At 51.8% G+C, this 15,377-nt stretch overlaps 3 protein-coding genes across 8 annotated transcripts in view; 1 reads left to right on the top strand and 2 right to left on the bottom strand.

The window, feature by feature from the left end:
- Positions 1-4,814, bottom strand: part of KIF4A (kinesin family member 4A) — a 73,426-nt gene extending 68,612 nt beyond the window's left edge. For all 4 annotated transcript variants that reach the window (XM_074278157.1, XM_074278158.1, XM_074278159.1 and 1 more), the window contains exons 1-3: positions 4,680-4,814; positions 2,937-3,077; positions 2,708-2,825 (exon numbers count right to left, since the gene is read on the bottom strand). In XM_074278157.1, coding sequence (XP_074134258.1) covers positions 2,708-2,825; positions 2,937-3,059 — 241 coding nt within the window. In that variant the 5' untranslated portion in view covers positions 3,060-3,077; positions 4,680-4,814. The remainder of the gene's footprint in view (positions 1-2,707; positions 2,826-2,936; positions 3,078-4,679) is intronic.
- A 74-nt stretch (positions 4,815-4,888) lies between these two features.
- On the top strand, positions 4,889-8,325 carry PDZD11 (PDZ domain containing 11). 3 transcript variants are annotated; one of them, XM_074278164.1, is made up of 7 exons: positions 4,889-5,045; positions 6,085-6,184; positions 6,906-6,989; positions 7,251-7,307; positions 7,559-7,657; positions 7,804-7,864; positions 8,034-8,325. In XM_074278164.1, the coding sequence occupies exons 2-7, from the start codon at positions 6,098-6,100 to the stop codon at positions 8,066-8,068; spliced, it is 423 nt and encodes a 140-aa protein (XP_074134265.1). In that variant the 5' UTR covers positions 4,889-5,045; positions 6,085-6,097; the 3' UTR covers positions 8,069-8,325. The 3 variants fall into 3 exon arrangements, with proteins under 3 accessions (XP_074134265.1, XP_074134264.1, XP_074134263.1); XM_074278163.1 differs by lacking the exon at positions 4,889-5,045 and adding an exon at positions 5,109-5,234; XM_074278162.1 differs by lacking the exon at positions 4,889-5,045 and adding an exon at positions 5,170-5,308.
- A 1,862-nt stretch (positions 8,326-10,187) lies between these two features.
- RAB41 (RAB41, member RAS oncogene family) lies at positions 10,188-13,792 on the bottom strand. Its single transcript, XM_074277532.1, has 8 exons — positions 13,519-13,792; positions 13,292-13,350; positions 12,981-13,034; positions 11,985-12,090; positions 11,771-11,882; positions 11,363-11,456; positions 10,996-11,062; positions 10,188-10,331 (listed from the first exon to the last, which is right to left on the bottom strand). The coding sequence occupies exons 1-8, from the start codon at positions 13,664-13,666 to the stop codon at positions 10,264-10,266; spliced, it is 708 nt and encodes a 235-aa protein (XP_074133633.1). The 5' UTR covers positions 13,667-13,792; the 3' UTR covers positions 10,188-10,263.
- Between the last annotated feature and the right edge of the window lie 1,585 nt (positions 13,793-15,377).

Genomic DNA, 15,377 nt, shown 5'->3' with positions numbered 1-15,377 from the left:
CCAATGAATGCTATCTAAATGTCACTGTAGGTCACCTGTTCTAAAACCTAAAAAGAATATTGCAACAGAATTTTGCATGCAGTAAGTACTTAACAATTGCTTGTTGACAGACAAAAAAGTCTAGTTATTTTGTCTGTTGGTCACCACTCACTCTCCTTTGAAATTTTGTGTGAAAGTTTTTGGCTTACCACCTCTGAAGGTCACTCTAGCAACATTTTATTTAGAGTATTAGTGGATAATAAGGTGTTCCATAGTTTTTGTTCAGCTGTTTTTAGTCATAACCAACTCTCCGTGACCTCATTTGAGGTTTTCTTGGCAATACCTCTGTGTGCTTTGTCATTTCTTTCTCCAGATAATTTTACAGATAAGGAAACTGAAGCAAACAGGGTGAAATGACTTGCGCAGACACATAGCTAGGAAGTGTCTGAGTCCAGATTTCAAATTGGATAGTGGGTCTTCCTGAATCCAGGCTGAGTACTTTGTCCATTGTAGTGTCACCTAGCTGCCTACATTTTGCATACAGAACATAATTAAATTTGTTTTTGAATAGCAAGGATCATGTCATCATTGTTAACATGTATTAATGTATGCTAGGCTTGAAGCTGAGAGGTTTGTTAGCCTTATTACTTGAAGGTTTGAGATTTCTGTCCTTTGAATTTAGTTAATTTTTTGGACCTTTGTGCTCTGAGTGTCCCTGTTGTTTCATGCCATCAGTATGATTACCTGCTGTCTGTTCCAGTCCCTTCTGTTATTTTGATGCTTCTCTTGAGGAAGGGAGGATGAGCATAACAAGGAAGAGATTTAGAATCGTTTCAGTTGGCCTCTCCTATGAGTGTGGGCTAGTTTGGGAACATTTCTTTTGGCGGCCTAGAAGCTTTTTTGTTTTTGTTTACTTCCTAATTTGCTGGCTCTATTACCAAGTTAAAGGCTGTCAGTTAAGTGAGCTTTGAATACAAGATCATATTTAACATCTTTGTAGCTTCCATAGTTTATCGTTTTATAATTTAGGAAATTATTTTAAATCAACCATATTTCCTTCATTAAGAAAAAAAAAAGATGCAACCCAAACCTTTTCTATTGAACACAGATCTTGCAAATAAAAAAGTCAAAACATTTGTATAATGGACACTGTATCTAAAGCACAGGTAAATGTAGCATCTTTAACTCCAAGGAAAAACACCTGTGGATAATAGACACCGGATGCTCTTGAAGCTCCCTTACTGTGTTAATCTTATTATACAGGTCAGTTCCCACACAATCTGCCTTTAAGGGCAGCCGATTGATACAGTGGATAGAATCAGTTCACTGTGGAATCAGTTCAAATCTGGCCTCAAAACACTTAAATACTTTCTAGCTCTGTGACCTTGGGCAAGTCACTTGATTTTAATTTCAACTGGAAAGAAAGAAAAGAAAGAACAATCTGCCTAGAATAATCTTAGAAAAAAAAATCCAAGATGGAGAAATAGTTACATAGCTACAAATACAGGGGTAGGTTTATGAGGCACCAAAAGTGAGGTCACGTAAGAAAAAGTAAAGTGGGCAGACCTAGAAGGAAGATGATTGCTGTCTTCAAAAGTCTGAATGGTGATTGTGTGAGCCAAAGTTAGCCTTCTTGACAGCTTTACAGAGCAGCTTGTAGTGTTTTAGCAGGGTCTGGAACTCCGATTTTGGTAATGAAATTGTGCTTGACAATCTGTACAGTCATTTCAACTTGATAAATCTTTTTATTTCTGATTCTTTTAGATGAGATGTTCTTAACTAGAAACAGCTAGGTGGCAACTGAATAGCGTGCTGGGCCTAGAGTCAGAAAGATCTGAATTCATCTTAACCACTTATCAGACCTGTGATGCTGGGCAAATTACATAACTTGTTTGTCTCAGTTTCTTGAACTATAAAATGGAGATGATAATAGCACTTAGCTTCCAGGGTTGTTGTAATGATCAAATGACACAATCTTTATAAGGCACCTAGGAGGTAGTAGGTACTTAATAAATACTTGTTCTCCCACCCTTCCCCACTTTTGTGAAGTCAGATGGAGAAAAATGACACCTTTACTTCCACATAATTGGTTTCCTTTGTAATCCCATAAATTTAATTTTATACATTTAAATATTATTTTATATAAATAACATGTATATTTATACACTATTTTATGTATATGTTAATATATTACATACATATTATTTAATAATATTTAATATTACTTAAGTATTATTAACTTAAATTCTAAGAAGGGGTCCTTAGATGGGCTTCACTGGACTGCCCAAGGGCTCCACAACATGAAAAAGGTTAAGAAAGCTTGATTTTGCAAGGCTGAATGTTGAAAACTAGCTTTGCATGTATTTTGAAAAGAGAAAGCTATTATCAAAATTTAAAATAAAATAAAATGAGATGGTTGAAAAAAAAAAAACAAATAGAAAATTGTTTTAGATGGATTGGTTCGCCTTTTTTTTTTTTTAAATCCCTAAATATCTTATATCACTTTGCAATTTAACTTGTAAACTGAATCAGGGCATTCTGGAAACCTACGTCAGCACAGTAACTAGGGGTCACTCTGAATGTCGTCACAAGGTGTTATCTGGTTTTTCAGTAATGAAGGCTAAGCATGTATAAAGAGTAAGAAGTGTCAAAGACACCCACAGCATGGACAGGCTGCCCCAGTGACTTCAAGGCTAACCCTCACCACCAGGGCAAGGTGCTCCCTCACCTTGAAAGATGCCCTTTATGAGAGGAGCAACTGCTGTATTGAAGACTTCTTCCTGCTCCACTGATGGGTCGAATACAAAGTCGTAGGTGAAGCATTTATCCCCATTGCCAACCACCACCTGGAAGAGCAAGAACAGAAGGGGGTGTCCTGGGTGATAAGGATGAACCCACTCACTGGGCAAAGTCACTGGGTCAGGAAGCAACCGGACTCTTCCCCTCTGCCCCCTTACCTGAGGTTCTCCAGGTACAAAGTTAAGGCAAATATGACAACCTTCATCCAGTTCCTTGGGGAGAAGTGGGCGGCAGCGCAGGGCCACCTTGACTGGAATCCCTTTCACTTCATCCTTCATCATGGTCTCAAACTCTGAATCCTGTCAGGAGGAAAGGTGAGAAATGCTTAGTGGGGTATTTGATTCAAGAACCTCTCTATCTCTTTATCCTCCTCACAAAACCCCAATATCCTATTTTCTTACCTCAGTTTCCACCCAACTGCCACAATGTCCTCAACCTCTCCAACCCCCAGATGTCTCTGGCTTTCTTATAACCACTTCAACCTTCTCAGACTACTTGCTCCCCACTTTCCTCTACCCCAAACCTCTTCACTCTTCACCTTCCAAAAATCTCCTGACTCTTCACCGCCCCCCCCCCATATCTTCTCATAGTCTCTTGGGTTCCATCCCACCCAATCTCTTTACCTTCTGGAATACCAACACCCCCTTGGCCTCCCCCCCCAATTTCCTCACCTTCAGGAACACTAGCACATCATCAGCCTCCAATCAGGCAAGCTCCTCAGCGCCTCTTGTCCTCCACCCCACCCAATCTCTACATGTTTCTTTTCCGGAATACCAATATCCCCTCGCCCCTCTCCCCCCATCTCATGGTCCCTGGCTTCTGCCCTCCCAATCTCCTTGGTTACCAATACCAACATCCTCTTGGCCTTCACCCAATCTCCTCATCATCAACAATACCACATCCCTTCTGCCTCTGACCCCCTCCCCCTCACCTTCAGGAATATTGACATCTGTTTGGCCTCTGCCTCCCCCCCCCCCTCAACAATTTACTCAACCTGGGGAATACTAACATCCCCTTGGCCTCCATGCTGCCAAGCTCCTCAGCATCCCTTGCATCCTACCCATCCAATCTCTTCACCTTCCAGAATACCAACATCTCCCTCAGCTTCCCCCAGCCACCCAATCTCCTCAATGTTATCAATACCAACATGCCCTCGGCCTCCATCCCACCCAATCACACCTGTCAGCAATACCACAATATCCCGTCAGCCTCTGCCCTCCTAATCTCAGCTTCCACAGCACCAACATCCTCAGCTCTAACCCCCATCTCCTCAGCCTCCAGAACATCAAAATTCCCTCAACCTCCGTCCTCCTCAATCTCCTCGTTGTTACCGATACCAAAGTGCACCTCAGACTCCGCCTCCCCAATCTCCTCAGCCTCCACTACACTAACATCCCCTCGGCCTTCGGCCCACCAATCACCTCAGCTTTCTCAGGCCCGTCACAACGTCAGCATATTGTCAACTGCCTCCCCTCCCCCCAAACTCTGAAGCGTTCTCACTTCCAAAGTTTCTGATTTCTTGACTCCAGCTCAGCCTGTTCACCTCCCAAATCTACTCCCGTCCCTCCCCCACTGCTCCCTCCTCCCCCGCCTCGGACTCTTCACGACGCCAACATCTCTGCAGTTTCCTCACCCTTCAAAATTTCCTCAGACTCTTCAACCCCTAACCCCACAGCCTCCTCCAGAGAGCCGCAATCTCCAGAGCCTCCTTCTCCCAAAAGCCTCTAGCACCTCGCGACGGTCCCACGCCCCTCGGCGCCCCCACCCCAGCCTCGGCTGGCGCATGGCCTCGTTTTGACTAGGTCCTCCCGCGCCGCGCCCCTCCCCTCGGCGCCGCTAGGTCTCCGTGAACCCCTGCCGCACACCCCACTTTCCACACACCCCCGCTGCCAGCGGCTCACCTGCAAGCCTCTGGACTCCTCGCTTCAGAGATCCCTCCCGAGGCCTCCTGGGAGCCGCTCACCCCGCCGTACCTTTTAACCGCCAAGTTTCAAATCAGCCTGGGAGGCGCCGGCCAATCCGCGGGCGGAAGAAAGGAGGCGGGGCCTCCGGGGCAGAGGCGAGTCCCTGAGCGCAGGCGCAAAGCGACCCGGCTCTCGCACCGCCCCCTCCGCATCCCGCCCCGCCCAGGGAGACACCGCGGCTGGGCTGGGCTCTCCCGAGCTCCCCGCCTGCTGGGGTCCTCTTTGCTTCCGCTTCCGGCTCTTAGTCTCCGGCACGGGCGCCCGAAAGTCCAAGCTGGCGGTGGCGCCGGAGCCCCAGTCCAGGTGAGGCGCCGCCCCGCGGGGAGCTGTCCCGGGGACGGGGGCACGAGGGCGCGGCAGCTGTCAATGGGCTGGGGGCCGCCTCGGGAACGCAAAGCTTATTGCCCGAGAAGGTTGGCTCGCCCTGGCCAAGGGTTTCTGCCCTGCCTCTTCCGAGCTGCTCTGCGCCTGCGCGTCCTTGCCCCCTAAATGGTGAGGAGGAGGCTTGGCGAACCTGGAAAAACTGGGTTCCTGTCCTGTCTCTCACACCTAGTTTGGGATCCTAGGCAAGTTCCGCTTTCTCTTAGTGCTCTCTGGCTCCTCTTATAGACCTGAAGGAAAGACAGTCATCTTTTAGTTAGCTCCGTAGATGCTAAGCTCTTTACAAATATTTGCTACAGCAACCCTCTGAAGTAGGTGCAATTAGGATTTCCATTTTATAGATGAGGAAATGGAGGTAGATGGAGGTACAAGGTCAATCAGCTAATAATTTTCCGAAGCTGACTTTGAATTCAGGTTGAATCAGAATTCTTGATTTCATGCCCAACCACTCCATCCATTTTGCTATCGAGGTGCATGCCAATATTCTCATTTTTGGCCAGCCGGCATTAGATGGATGAGGATAATGTGTAGAAATTGATTTGGGAGGGAGGGTTTGGCTCAGATCACCTTGGCAACATTCTGATGCCCAGATTGAACTACAGAATTTTAGAGCAAGAGTTGAAAGGGGCTGCACAGGTTATTTATTCATTCATTTTTTTTCCCTCGGCAATTGGGATTCAATGACTTGCCCAGGGTCACAAGGCCAGGAAGGGTTAAGTGTCTGAGACCAGATTTGAACTCTGGTTCTCCTGAATTCAGGACTGGTGCTCTATCCACTGCGCCGCCTAGCGGCCAGAGGGGTTATCCTTATTTTCCGCTGGAAACATCAAAGACCCAGAGAAAGGCAGTGATTTTCTCCAAAGTAAAATTTGAACTCTAGTCCAGAGCTGGTACTCAGTCAGTTGTGTGCTGGTTTGACTCACCCCTCAGCTGAATGCCAGTTTACCTTTGTTCTCTTCAGCCCCTCCCCAGAAATGGAAGGCCAGATTCCTTATGATGATTATCCAGTGGTCTTCCTGCCACCCTATGAAAATCCCCCAGCCTGGATTCCTCCTCATGAGGTGTGTTGTTATCCCTTTCTTCTTGTGTGGGGTCAGTGGGGAAATGGGGAGGCTGTTGTGACTCGGGTTTGATGCCTGGAGTCTAGAATATAGTCAGTGACTGATTGTAGGGAAAAGCTTAGAATGAAGCAATTCCGCCTCATTGTCCTGCCTAGAAACCTTCAATAAAGGCCTTTTGACATTCTGCTCTGTCCCTGGTACCTTTGAAGTGGAATTGCAAATCTCCAGTGTGTACCTCCCTTGGGAAAATCTTCTAAACAATTATTGTTGTTAAAGTCATTTCAGTTGTGTCCTACTCTTCACGTCTCTATTTGGGGTTTTCTTGGGAAAGATACCGAAGTGGTTTGCCATTTCCTTCTCCGGTTCATTTTACAGATGAGGAAACTGAGGCAAACAGGGTAAAGCAACTCACCCAAGGTCACACAGTATTTAAGGCTGGATTTGAACTAGGAAGATGAGTGCTCTATCACCTAGCTACCCTAACTATAATTTACTGTACTCTGATTCCTGCCCAACCTGTCCCTTCTAGGGCAACATGTAGAGCCCAATGGTTTTCATTTCATCAGGAGGAGAAGACTCAGCTGGGTGATATTGGGGGCCTCCTTGTGCCAAGTCCATGACTACTCTTTCTTGTCCTGGCTCCCGAATGAGCTGAAAGTAAAACAGAGGGAGGACCTCTGGAAAGGGAATGTGATTCCTGGGGGTGGGCTATGTATTGCAGAGGATCTACCACCCAGACTACAACAATGAATTGACCCAGTTTCTGCCTCGGACCATCACGCTGAAGAAGCCCCCAGGAGCCCAGGTAAGCCTGTGGAGCGGCCTTTTCTTATACCAGGTTGAGTTGAGCTTGCCAAGGGTGTTTGCTTAGAGCTTGGCCTAGGGTTGAAGTAGAATAATAATCCAAGGCAGCCCCCATTTCCCCCCACAATCCTGGGAGTGCTGAAATACCATCACCGTTCTAGAAGAGCCAAGTCACCTTTACTGTTATCCTTTGGTGGGACTAGATGCTCTTGTCCATGTGTCTTCTCTGTTGAATCTCCTTCACTGTGTCCTTCTCTTACAGTTGGGATTTAACATCCGTGGGGGAAAGGCCTCCCAGCTGGGTATCTTCATCTCCAAGGTGGGTCAGTTAACAGGGGGACATCCTGCATTATATTTGACTAGCATGTCTGAAAGTAGGGCTCTAGTTGTCCTGACGTTAGGAGATGGATGCTCTAGAGTTCACAGAGCAATTCTTTATTCTTGGCAGACCCATATCTCAATTCCACCCACCTGACTGTCAACTCAGCTGCCCCCTATCTGGTTCATACGGTCTTCCCTACAAAGCCATTTTCCTACAACACTGCCATGTGTCCTTTGTATTCCTGACAGGTGATTCCTGACTCAGATGCCCATCGGGCAGGACTACAGGAAGGAGACCAGGTTCTAGCTGTGAATGAAGTGGATTTCCAAGATATTGAGCACAGCAAGGTGAAAGAGTCCCAGCCCTGTGGATGGGTCAGATTAGACAACCCAGGAACGTGTGACACGCAGCCAGTGTTGGGGGTGTTGGGGCTTGTGTTGGGGGTGCCTGGGGCCCGTGTTTCTGCTTTTTCCTAGCTCCTTCTGCCTTTCAGGCTGTGGAGATCCTGAAGACAGCCCGAGAGATCAGCATGCGTGTCCGCTTCTTCCCCTACAGTATGTTTCTGAGTGAAGGGCCCTGATAGTCACAGTTCTATTTGTAATTGCCAAGGGCCCTGGGTTGTAAGACACTTTAGCAGCAAAAACTGGGAGCAGAGGGGGAGGCAGGTTTTCTGCCACGAGAGAGAGCTGTACCCTTTCTTCCGTGAGTTTTTCTCATCCCCAGATTACCATCGCCAGAAGGAGAGGACTGTACACTAGGAGCTGCACCCTTCCCCTGCATGTAGAATCTCCCTGGAATACTGGACTTAGAAAGCACCCAGGAAATCCTGCGCTGAACCAGACCTCAGCCTGCACTGCCCTGAACTACACTGCACTTTCTCATTTTCTGGGTGGGCTTCAGAACTAGTAAAGGCAAGGGAGAATCCCCTTCCTCTCTGCCAGCATTGATCTGTGACAGGGAGCCCAATGAAAACCTCCGTCCCCCTATCCCCTGATAAATAAAAGGAAAATCTGGATTACTGTTGATGTGGCTTTATCATTTGGATTGGGCCAGTGCCACATTCAAGAGGCACTTGAGGGAGAGGGCAGGCTATGAAAATCTTTGTAACAGGCAATGAGGTGGCAAGTAGAGCCCACCTCCACCACGGGCACTGTGCTTAAGGGCTTCTCTTCTGGTCAGCATAGGTCTCAGCTCTGGCTTCCCCAAATCAGGGCAGCCTTGTCTGCCGTCTCTCCCACCCTGAGTCCCGCCTCCCTTGTTTTCGGTGCTCATAGCTGAAGCCAGCTATACAAAAACCTGCTTTGCCACCCATCTGGGGCATGAACCCATACAAAAGGGAGAGTGGAGAAGGGAAAGGATAACAGGGTACTCCCAAGTTTGGGATCTGAGACCAAAGCAGAGCTGAGGAGAGCAGCTGCTAATCCCATGCCCAAACTAAGAATTCCCAGGCAAACAAACGAATGTCGCTGATGGCCTTCTGGTCTACCCGTTGTCTGGCCAGGAGGTAATTGGGATGGGATGGGGGGGGGGTGTCATTCTACAGCTGCTTAGGCCAAAGAAAGCCATTGTGGTGCACCATGTGTGATGGAAACTTCACCTGAATGAGGGTGACCCCATCCCCTTAGCTCCCAGCCTTCCCTGGGGCTGTGAAACCCTCACTTCTATCTCCTTTCCTTTACTTACCCAAGAGCTGAAATTAGGCTGCTTAACTCCTACCCTCTCTCTGGGTCTGCCATCGTCTTGCCTCCACCTCCACCTCTGGAGTGTGAACCGTATTTGTTCCTGCAATCGAGTGGCTTCCTGAGCCCCTACTCTTTTGCACAGTGGGAGGGGTCTGGCTAGGCGGGGTGCAGGGCCCTGTGCACCCCTATATTTCTTATGCCATCCTTCTCTTTCACACCGTTTGGGATGGCTCGGAAGATGGTCTTGTCGGGAAGCTGGACAGGCTTGCTGGGAGGAGAGAAGGCTCGGGCAGACGCAGAAGCGGCGCTCGTTTATTTGGGAACGAGCTGCCCGAACACGCAGGCAGTCAGAGGCCTTAGCCGGGGGGGGATAAGAGACGGCTGACGTTCAAGGCCGAGAGAGAGGCCGGATGGGCAGGGGGACAGCGGGATCCCTGCCCCGTTACAGCCCCGACTGTCACAGTCTGGCATTTAGAGTTAGGCAATCTCGCCTCGCAAATTACGATTGGGCCAGAGAAGAGACTTATGGGATATGGGCGCGAGCCCCACGGCGGGAGCCGATTGGCTGAGCCTCGACGGCTCGCTTCTATTGGTCACCCGGAGAGGTCCATTTCCGCGGCTCTCTTGTGATTGGCCGCTCTAAAAGTCACGGGGTTGCCGGGAGGAGTGGGTTTGTTTACTTCGGGACCTCCGGACTTTGTTCGCTCCCCTTCCTTACTGCTGCCCCCCACCTCAGGGACACCTGTGAGGTTCCCACCCAACCGATCGTAGGGGGAGGGGAGGGGGCGCTCCGAGCTTCTGCGGCCGTCGGGCCCAGGGGGCGAGGCTTTCAGAAAGGAGGGGGTGGGCGGCCCGGAGGGGAAGAGGGACAGGGCGGGGAGGGGGGGGCCGGGGGCGATGCTAAGCCATTTATTAAAGAAGCGAATGAAACAGAGAAGATCCGGGCAGCTAGAGGCTGAGGGCTGATGGAGACCTCCCCACCCCGATGAGGAGGGAAGGCTGGAGGCCATCAGGACCGCGCTGGGAAAGCTCGGCCTCCGGAAATCCAGTGTCACTCCCCGGCCTCCTCTGGGGTCAAGCTGGCCGGCTCCGCGGGTTCCAGCTGAGCCGGACTGCGGGAGCAGCGCCCGGGAAAGAGAGGCGAGGGACAGACTGAGATGATGGACCTCGGAGGGGGCAGCAAAACTAGGAGCGCGAGGTTCAGATCCGCTAAGTAGAGCCCGCCCACCGCAAAGTGGGGGTGGCGGGCTACCCCGAGTGGGGCTGGCTTCTTAGCAGGAGCAGCCGCCGCCGCCCTCAGCAGGGGGCTCACTCGCCTTCTCCAGAGTGATCTCCACCACTGGGGAAGGAGTTAAGGAAGTTCCCGAGCAGTGGCGTGGGGGTGGGAGTGGGGCAGAGGAGGGAGGGAACTCCTGGACTGTCAGGAGAAGTGGGGGGAAGGGGAGGGGAGGCTCAGTGGGGTAAACTGGACCTTCTGTCTCCGAATTTTGTCCTTTCTGTCTCTGCTCCCTGTGTCTCTCTGTCTCTGCTCCCTGTGTCTCTCTGTCTCTGCTCCCTGTGTCTCTCTGTCTCTGTCTCCCTGTGTCTCTCTCTGTCTCTGCTCCCTGTTTCTCTCTCTGTCTCTGCTCCCTGTGTCTTTCTGTCTCTGTCTCCCTGTGTCTCTCTCTGTCTCTGTTCTCTGTGCCTCTCTGTCTCTGCTCCCTGTGTCTCTCTCTGTCTCTGCTCCCTGTGTCTTTCTGTCTGTCTCCCTGTGTCTCTCTCTGTCTCTGTTCTGTGTCTCTCTGTCTCTGCTCCCTCTGTCTTTCTGTCTCTGTATCTCTCAGGGGCAGGCCAGGTTGAAAGGGGAACCAGGCAGGCAAGTCCTCTGGGCTCAAGTGAGTAAACTCACTTCTACTTTCTTCTTCCCAGTTGCCAAAAGTGGGATCTTTTCCCCAACCAAGTTGCCTTCTATGTCTCCCCCGCCTTTCCCCTCCGGCCCCTCACTGGGCTGGGAAACAGGATACGTTCGCCACTGCTTTCCTCTGGGACACTATTCATGAAAGGCAGGACAGAAGCCACTCTCCGGAAGAGCTAGGGATGGGCAAACATACATAATGATCCATCCATACGTGTCCACATATACGTACAGCTTGATTCTGATTTGTTTCGGGAGGACTGTCGGGAATGACACAGAGGAGAGGGAGGAATGGGATCTTGGGCCCAGCATGTGGACAAAGGGCAGTGTTATCTCCCTCATCATAGTTTCAGGGTTTGCATCTGGGACAGAATGGGCAACCGAGCTCCCGCCTTTTCTCCAAGACAGCAAACATCAACTAGCCAAGGGTGGATTGCAATGGGCCTGCCTTCAAGGGAAGGAGAACCAAGTGTTACCTGCTTGACGTTGTACCCAGTTTTGGCACTAGTCTCGATAAACATGACATTCAGGTCCTTGGCTTTTTGTTTTCCCTCCTCTGATGAAACTTCCCTGGATAGACCAGAGAGGGATAAGTTCAGACATGGAGGTATAAAAGACCCCTTTTGCCCCAGAAACATTTTTTTCCCAAGACAGTCATTAAGAGAGGGCCCGATATTCCTCTCAGCAGAAGTCTAAGAGCCACCCGAACCCATTCTGCCTGCTTTTCAGCTTGGGCCAAGAACCCCAGAAGTGGCAGCCCCAAGACTCTGGCTCCTACATCCTGGTAACTCCCCCTCCCATCATGCAGGCGTGTGTAGAGCTCAAACACTAGGTGAAGAGGTCCTAAGTCTCTACTCACAAGCCACAGGCCTTGAGCCTCTCACCTCTTATGGCCCAGGTCGTTCTTGTTCCCCACCAACATGATGATGATATCCCCACCTCGCTCTGTCCGAACGTCACGGATCCACCTGGTGGTCTGGTAGAAGGTGTTAATGTCTATAGAGAAAAGGCATAGGGAGGGTCTAAGAATCTCGGAAGGTTCTTAGGCCTTTCCCCTTCCCCACTTTCCCGGAACTCACAAAATCCCAGAATACCCACTCGTAATATCGTAAACAATAACAGCAACAGTAGAATCCCGGATGTAGCTGGGAATGAGGCTCCGGAAACGCTCCTGGCCGGCAGTATCCCAAAGCTGCAGCCTGATCTGCGGAAGACAGACCCCCCCCCCCCAAAGGTTAACTAACCACCTTACGCAACTAGAAGAACCAACATTTATTTGGAGGAACAAAAGATCTAGTATCTCAAGGGACATCCTGAACAAAGTAGGGCTGAAGGGTCTTTTAGCGCCAGATCTCCAACTTAAATGTAGACTAGCAATAAAAATGATTTGGTGCTGGTTACAAAAATTAAAAGGTAGATCAGTGGAACACACGAGATGAGCCAGATCCAGAAGTAATTAACCTAGTATTTGATACAGCAGAGAGCACAAACTACTGGGAGAACGGTTCTGTATTCAACAAGAATGGCTGGAAAAACCGGAAAGCAATTTGGCAGAAAAGAAGTTTCGAGCAGTATCTCAAAAAACTCCCGACCTAAGTTTAAGAGGTAATGTGAATGTAAAATTAGAAGAGAATGGAAGGAGGTGTCTCGTACAACTGTGCTTTGGAGAAGAGATGGAGGTGATCCAAAAAGGAAAGCCAGACGATGTCAGGTACAAATTTAAAAGCTTTTGTTTGAACAGATGCAGCTAAGAGGGCACATTGCCTGGGTGGTCATGGGAATCTCTGGCCAAAGTTTGATATCCAAGGTACGAGAGGAATTAACAAATGTATCGGACTCTTAGGGCCACGCTGCATTGCGATGCTGCTCCTAAGTCCGGAACTCATGGCCAAGGAGAGGTGGAAAGTTGAGCGTTTGAGGCTACACATCCTCTGGTGGCAAGTAAACCGCATTTAGAATCCCAAGGCCTGCTGTGCTCTGGGGCACTGGGCAACTCCTGCCCCCTCAGGACCTTTTTTTTTTTTAATTTTCCATGAAAGAGTTGGCCTGAATAACAGGCCATGTTAGTCTGTCTCTCAAACTTTGATCACTTACCGAACGATCCTCCAGGTACATGGTCTTAGACAAGAAATCGATGCCAATAGTTGCCTGAAAGAGAGAGGGAGAGGGGAGGAGAGAGACAGGGAGATGGAGCAGAGAGTGAGGGAGGAGAGAGACAGAGACACCCAGAGACAAGGTAAGACGCGCAGAGCGGTGTTGGAGCTCAGCTACGAGGTGACCCTCCCCCAGACCGAAGGGGAGGGCCAAGCAGCTGCTAATGTCTGGCAGTCTCCGCGTCCCACGGCCGCCTTGAAGGGGCGGGGGTGGGGGGGCGGCCAGCTTCTCCCGAACGGGTCCCCTCTCACCTGGTAGTTGTTGTCGAAGCTGTCGTACACGAATCGGGTGATGAGGGAAGTTTTCCCCACTGTGGGCGAGAGGAGCGGTGGCGCTGCGGGTGGGGGACCCCGTCACTGCCCCGCTCAGCTCCCTGCCCCTTCGCCCTCTGGTCCCTGCCCCTGCCCCTCCCGGCCCTCGCCGGCGGTCCCGACCCTCCCCCGCCCTCAAGGCCCCCCGCACGGCGCCCGCAGCGAACCGCTCTGTTCCCCTAGGAAGACCATCTTGAACTTGCGCGACGCCAAGCCGAAGTCATAGAAATCGTCGGTTCTGGTGGCCGCGTCTCGGTACGTCCGGCCCGGCTGCATCGTGATCCCCGTCCTCTCCGAGGGGGGGAGCTGGGCCATCTTTAGCCCCGGCAGTCTCCGCTGCTCGGGTGGCGACTTAGAGGGACCAGGCTAAGGGATGGAATGAACGCAGGGGAGCCCAGCTGCTGGCCTTGGCCACGCCCCCTGCGGGCGCCCGGCACGTGCCAGTCTTTGCCCGGGGGGAGGAATGTGCTGGTCAAACTGTCCCGCCCCCGGGGAAGAGGAGGGGGCTGGAGTCTGCGGCTCGGGAGCCCGCCGGCCCATCCCCCCCCCCCCCGGGCCCCCAGGTTACTCGTGGAAGCGGGCGGCCCGCCAGGTGCATCATTCAGGGCTCCCCCGACTCACTTTCTCCCTTTGCCCCCGGGGGATCGGGCTCCGGGCTCTCCCAGGCCCCGAATTCAGGGGGATGCTCGCTGTTAAGCCGGGAAGGGTCCCGAGGGCTTCTTGCCGGCCCCTCCTGGGGAAAACTGGCCGAGGGCGCTAATTTAGGGGCGGGGACGAGAAGCTAAGACTAGTCCCGCCGGCTTCTGCCTCCTCCCTCCCCTCCCCATCTAGTCTCACTTTCCTCCTTGACCTCGAGACCTGCCAGCACCAGACTGGCTCGGAGGCTCCAGTCCCCCGCCGGTCCGGCCTCCCAGAGTCCCCCTCCCGTCCGGCCTCCCAGAGTCCCCCTCCCGTTCGGCCTCCCAGAGTCCCGTCCGGCCTCCCAGAATCCCTGCCGGCCTCCCAGAGTCCCCCTCCCGTCCGGCCTCCCAGAGTCCCTGCCGGCCTCCCAGAGTCCCGTCCGGCCTCCCAGAGTCCCCCTCCCGTCCGGCCTCCCAGAGTCCCGGCCGGCCTCCCAGAGTCCCTGCCGGCCTCCCAGAGTCCCTCTCCCCAACATTGGCTAGGGTGGAGGAAATTGGACTGCTTCTGCTTCCTTGGACCCCTTGACCAACATGGACCAGCAGATCAGCCCTCTGGAACCCCTGGGGGGGCACCGGACGTTCAAGCTGGGGAGGCGGGGAGGGGCAGGAAGGGTTCGAGGCAGTTGGAGCCTCCAGCTCCAAGGCCAGGGCCCTGAACAGTTGTGACCCAGAATCCCAGGGAGAAGGGACCCCACTAGTATATGAGCGAGAATCCCTTTTCCAGTGATCATTCAGTCTCCCCCTGACTTTCTCCAACAAGGGAACCCACTCTTTCCCGAGGCTACCCATTCCACTGTGGGGGGACCCTCCTTGCCCGGAAGTCCGTCGGGACCTTCCCCCCCCCCCCCCTGCTCTTTGCTGGGCCCTAGGAAGGGCTTCCTCTGGCTTCCCTGAGCTGGCTTCCATTCAATGGTCCCCAGGTCAGAGCCCACTGTCGGGAGCTGGGCTCTCTCGGGTTGGCTGTTGAGGAGGGCAAGGCGGCCGGTGGGCCACGGGTTCGCTCCCCCGGTTCTGACCCAAGCTCCCTGCGAATTTTCATGAATACTACCTTGATTCCCTAATAAAAATCCACCGTCCCTCACTATACACTTAATTACCATTAAGACTGAAGCACCATCCCCCCCCCATTTTCCCCAAACCCTCATTCCCAGATATTGCAATGGGAGAACTCCGATTGCCCCCGAGATCATAGAATGGGCCCCAACCCGGGCTAGAAGCTTTGGACCCACGTGACGTTCTAGTCCAGTCCCTTCCTCTGGGGGGTTTGAGGCACTCGGCCCACGTTACACAAGACCCACGTTTGGGCCTGAGACTCATAAAGAAGGTCCTGGATATTCTGTTCAGTA

This window comes from Sminthopsis crassicaudata, chromosome X, assembly GCF_048593235.1.
Source record: "Sminthopsis crassicaudata isolate SCR6 chromosome X, ASM4859323v1, whole genome shotgun sequence".
NCBI lineage: Eukaryota > Metazoa > Chordata > Mammalia > Dasyuromorphia > Dasyuridae > Sminthopsis > Sminthopsis crassicaudata.
Note: the sequence above shows the minus strand (reverse complement) of the source record. Positions and strands in the feature narration are given on the sequence as shown.

Excerpts from the sequence above, each read along its gene's own strand:
- PDZD11 (XM_074278162.1), top strand. The coding sequence starts at position 5,232 with ATGGTGAGGAGGAGGCTTGGCGAACCTGGAAAAACTGGGTTCCTGTCC. Across the intron at positions 5,309-6,084 it reads CACCTAGTTTGGGATCCTAG|CCCCTCCCCAGAAATGGAAG; the intron begins GCAAGTTCCGCT and ends TGTTCTCTTCAG. Across the intron at positions 7,658-7,803 it reads AAGATATTGAGCACAGCAAG|GCTGTGGAGATCCTGAAGAC; the intron begins GTGAAAGAGTCC and ends TCTGCCTTTCAG.
- RAB41 (XM_074277532.1), bottom strand. The coding sequence starts at position 13,666 with ATGGCCCAGCTCCCCCCCTCGGAGAGGACGGGGATCACGATGCAGCCG. Across the intron at positions 13,035-13,291 it reads GCTTCGACAACAACTACCAG|GCAACTATTGGCATCGATTT; the intron begins GTGAGAGGGGAC and ends TCTCTCTTTCAG. Across the intron at positions 11,063-11,362 it reads CTGGGTACAACGTCAAGCAG|CTCTTCCGGAGAGTGGCTTC; the intron begins GTAACACTTGGT and ends GCCCATCCCTAG.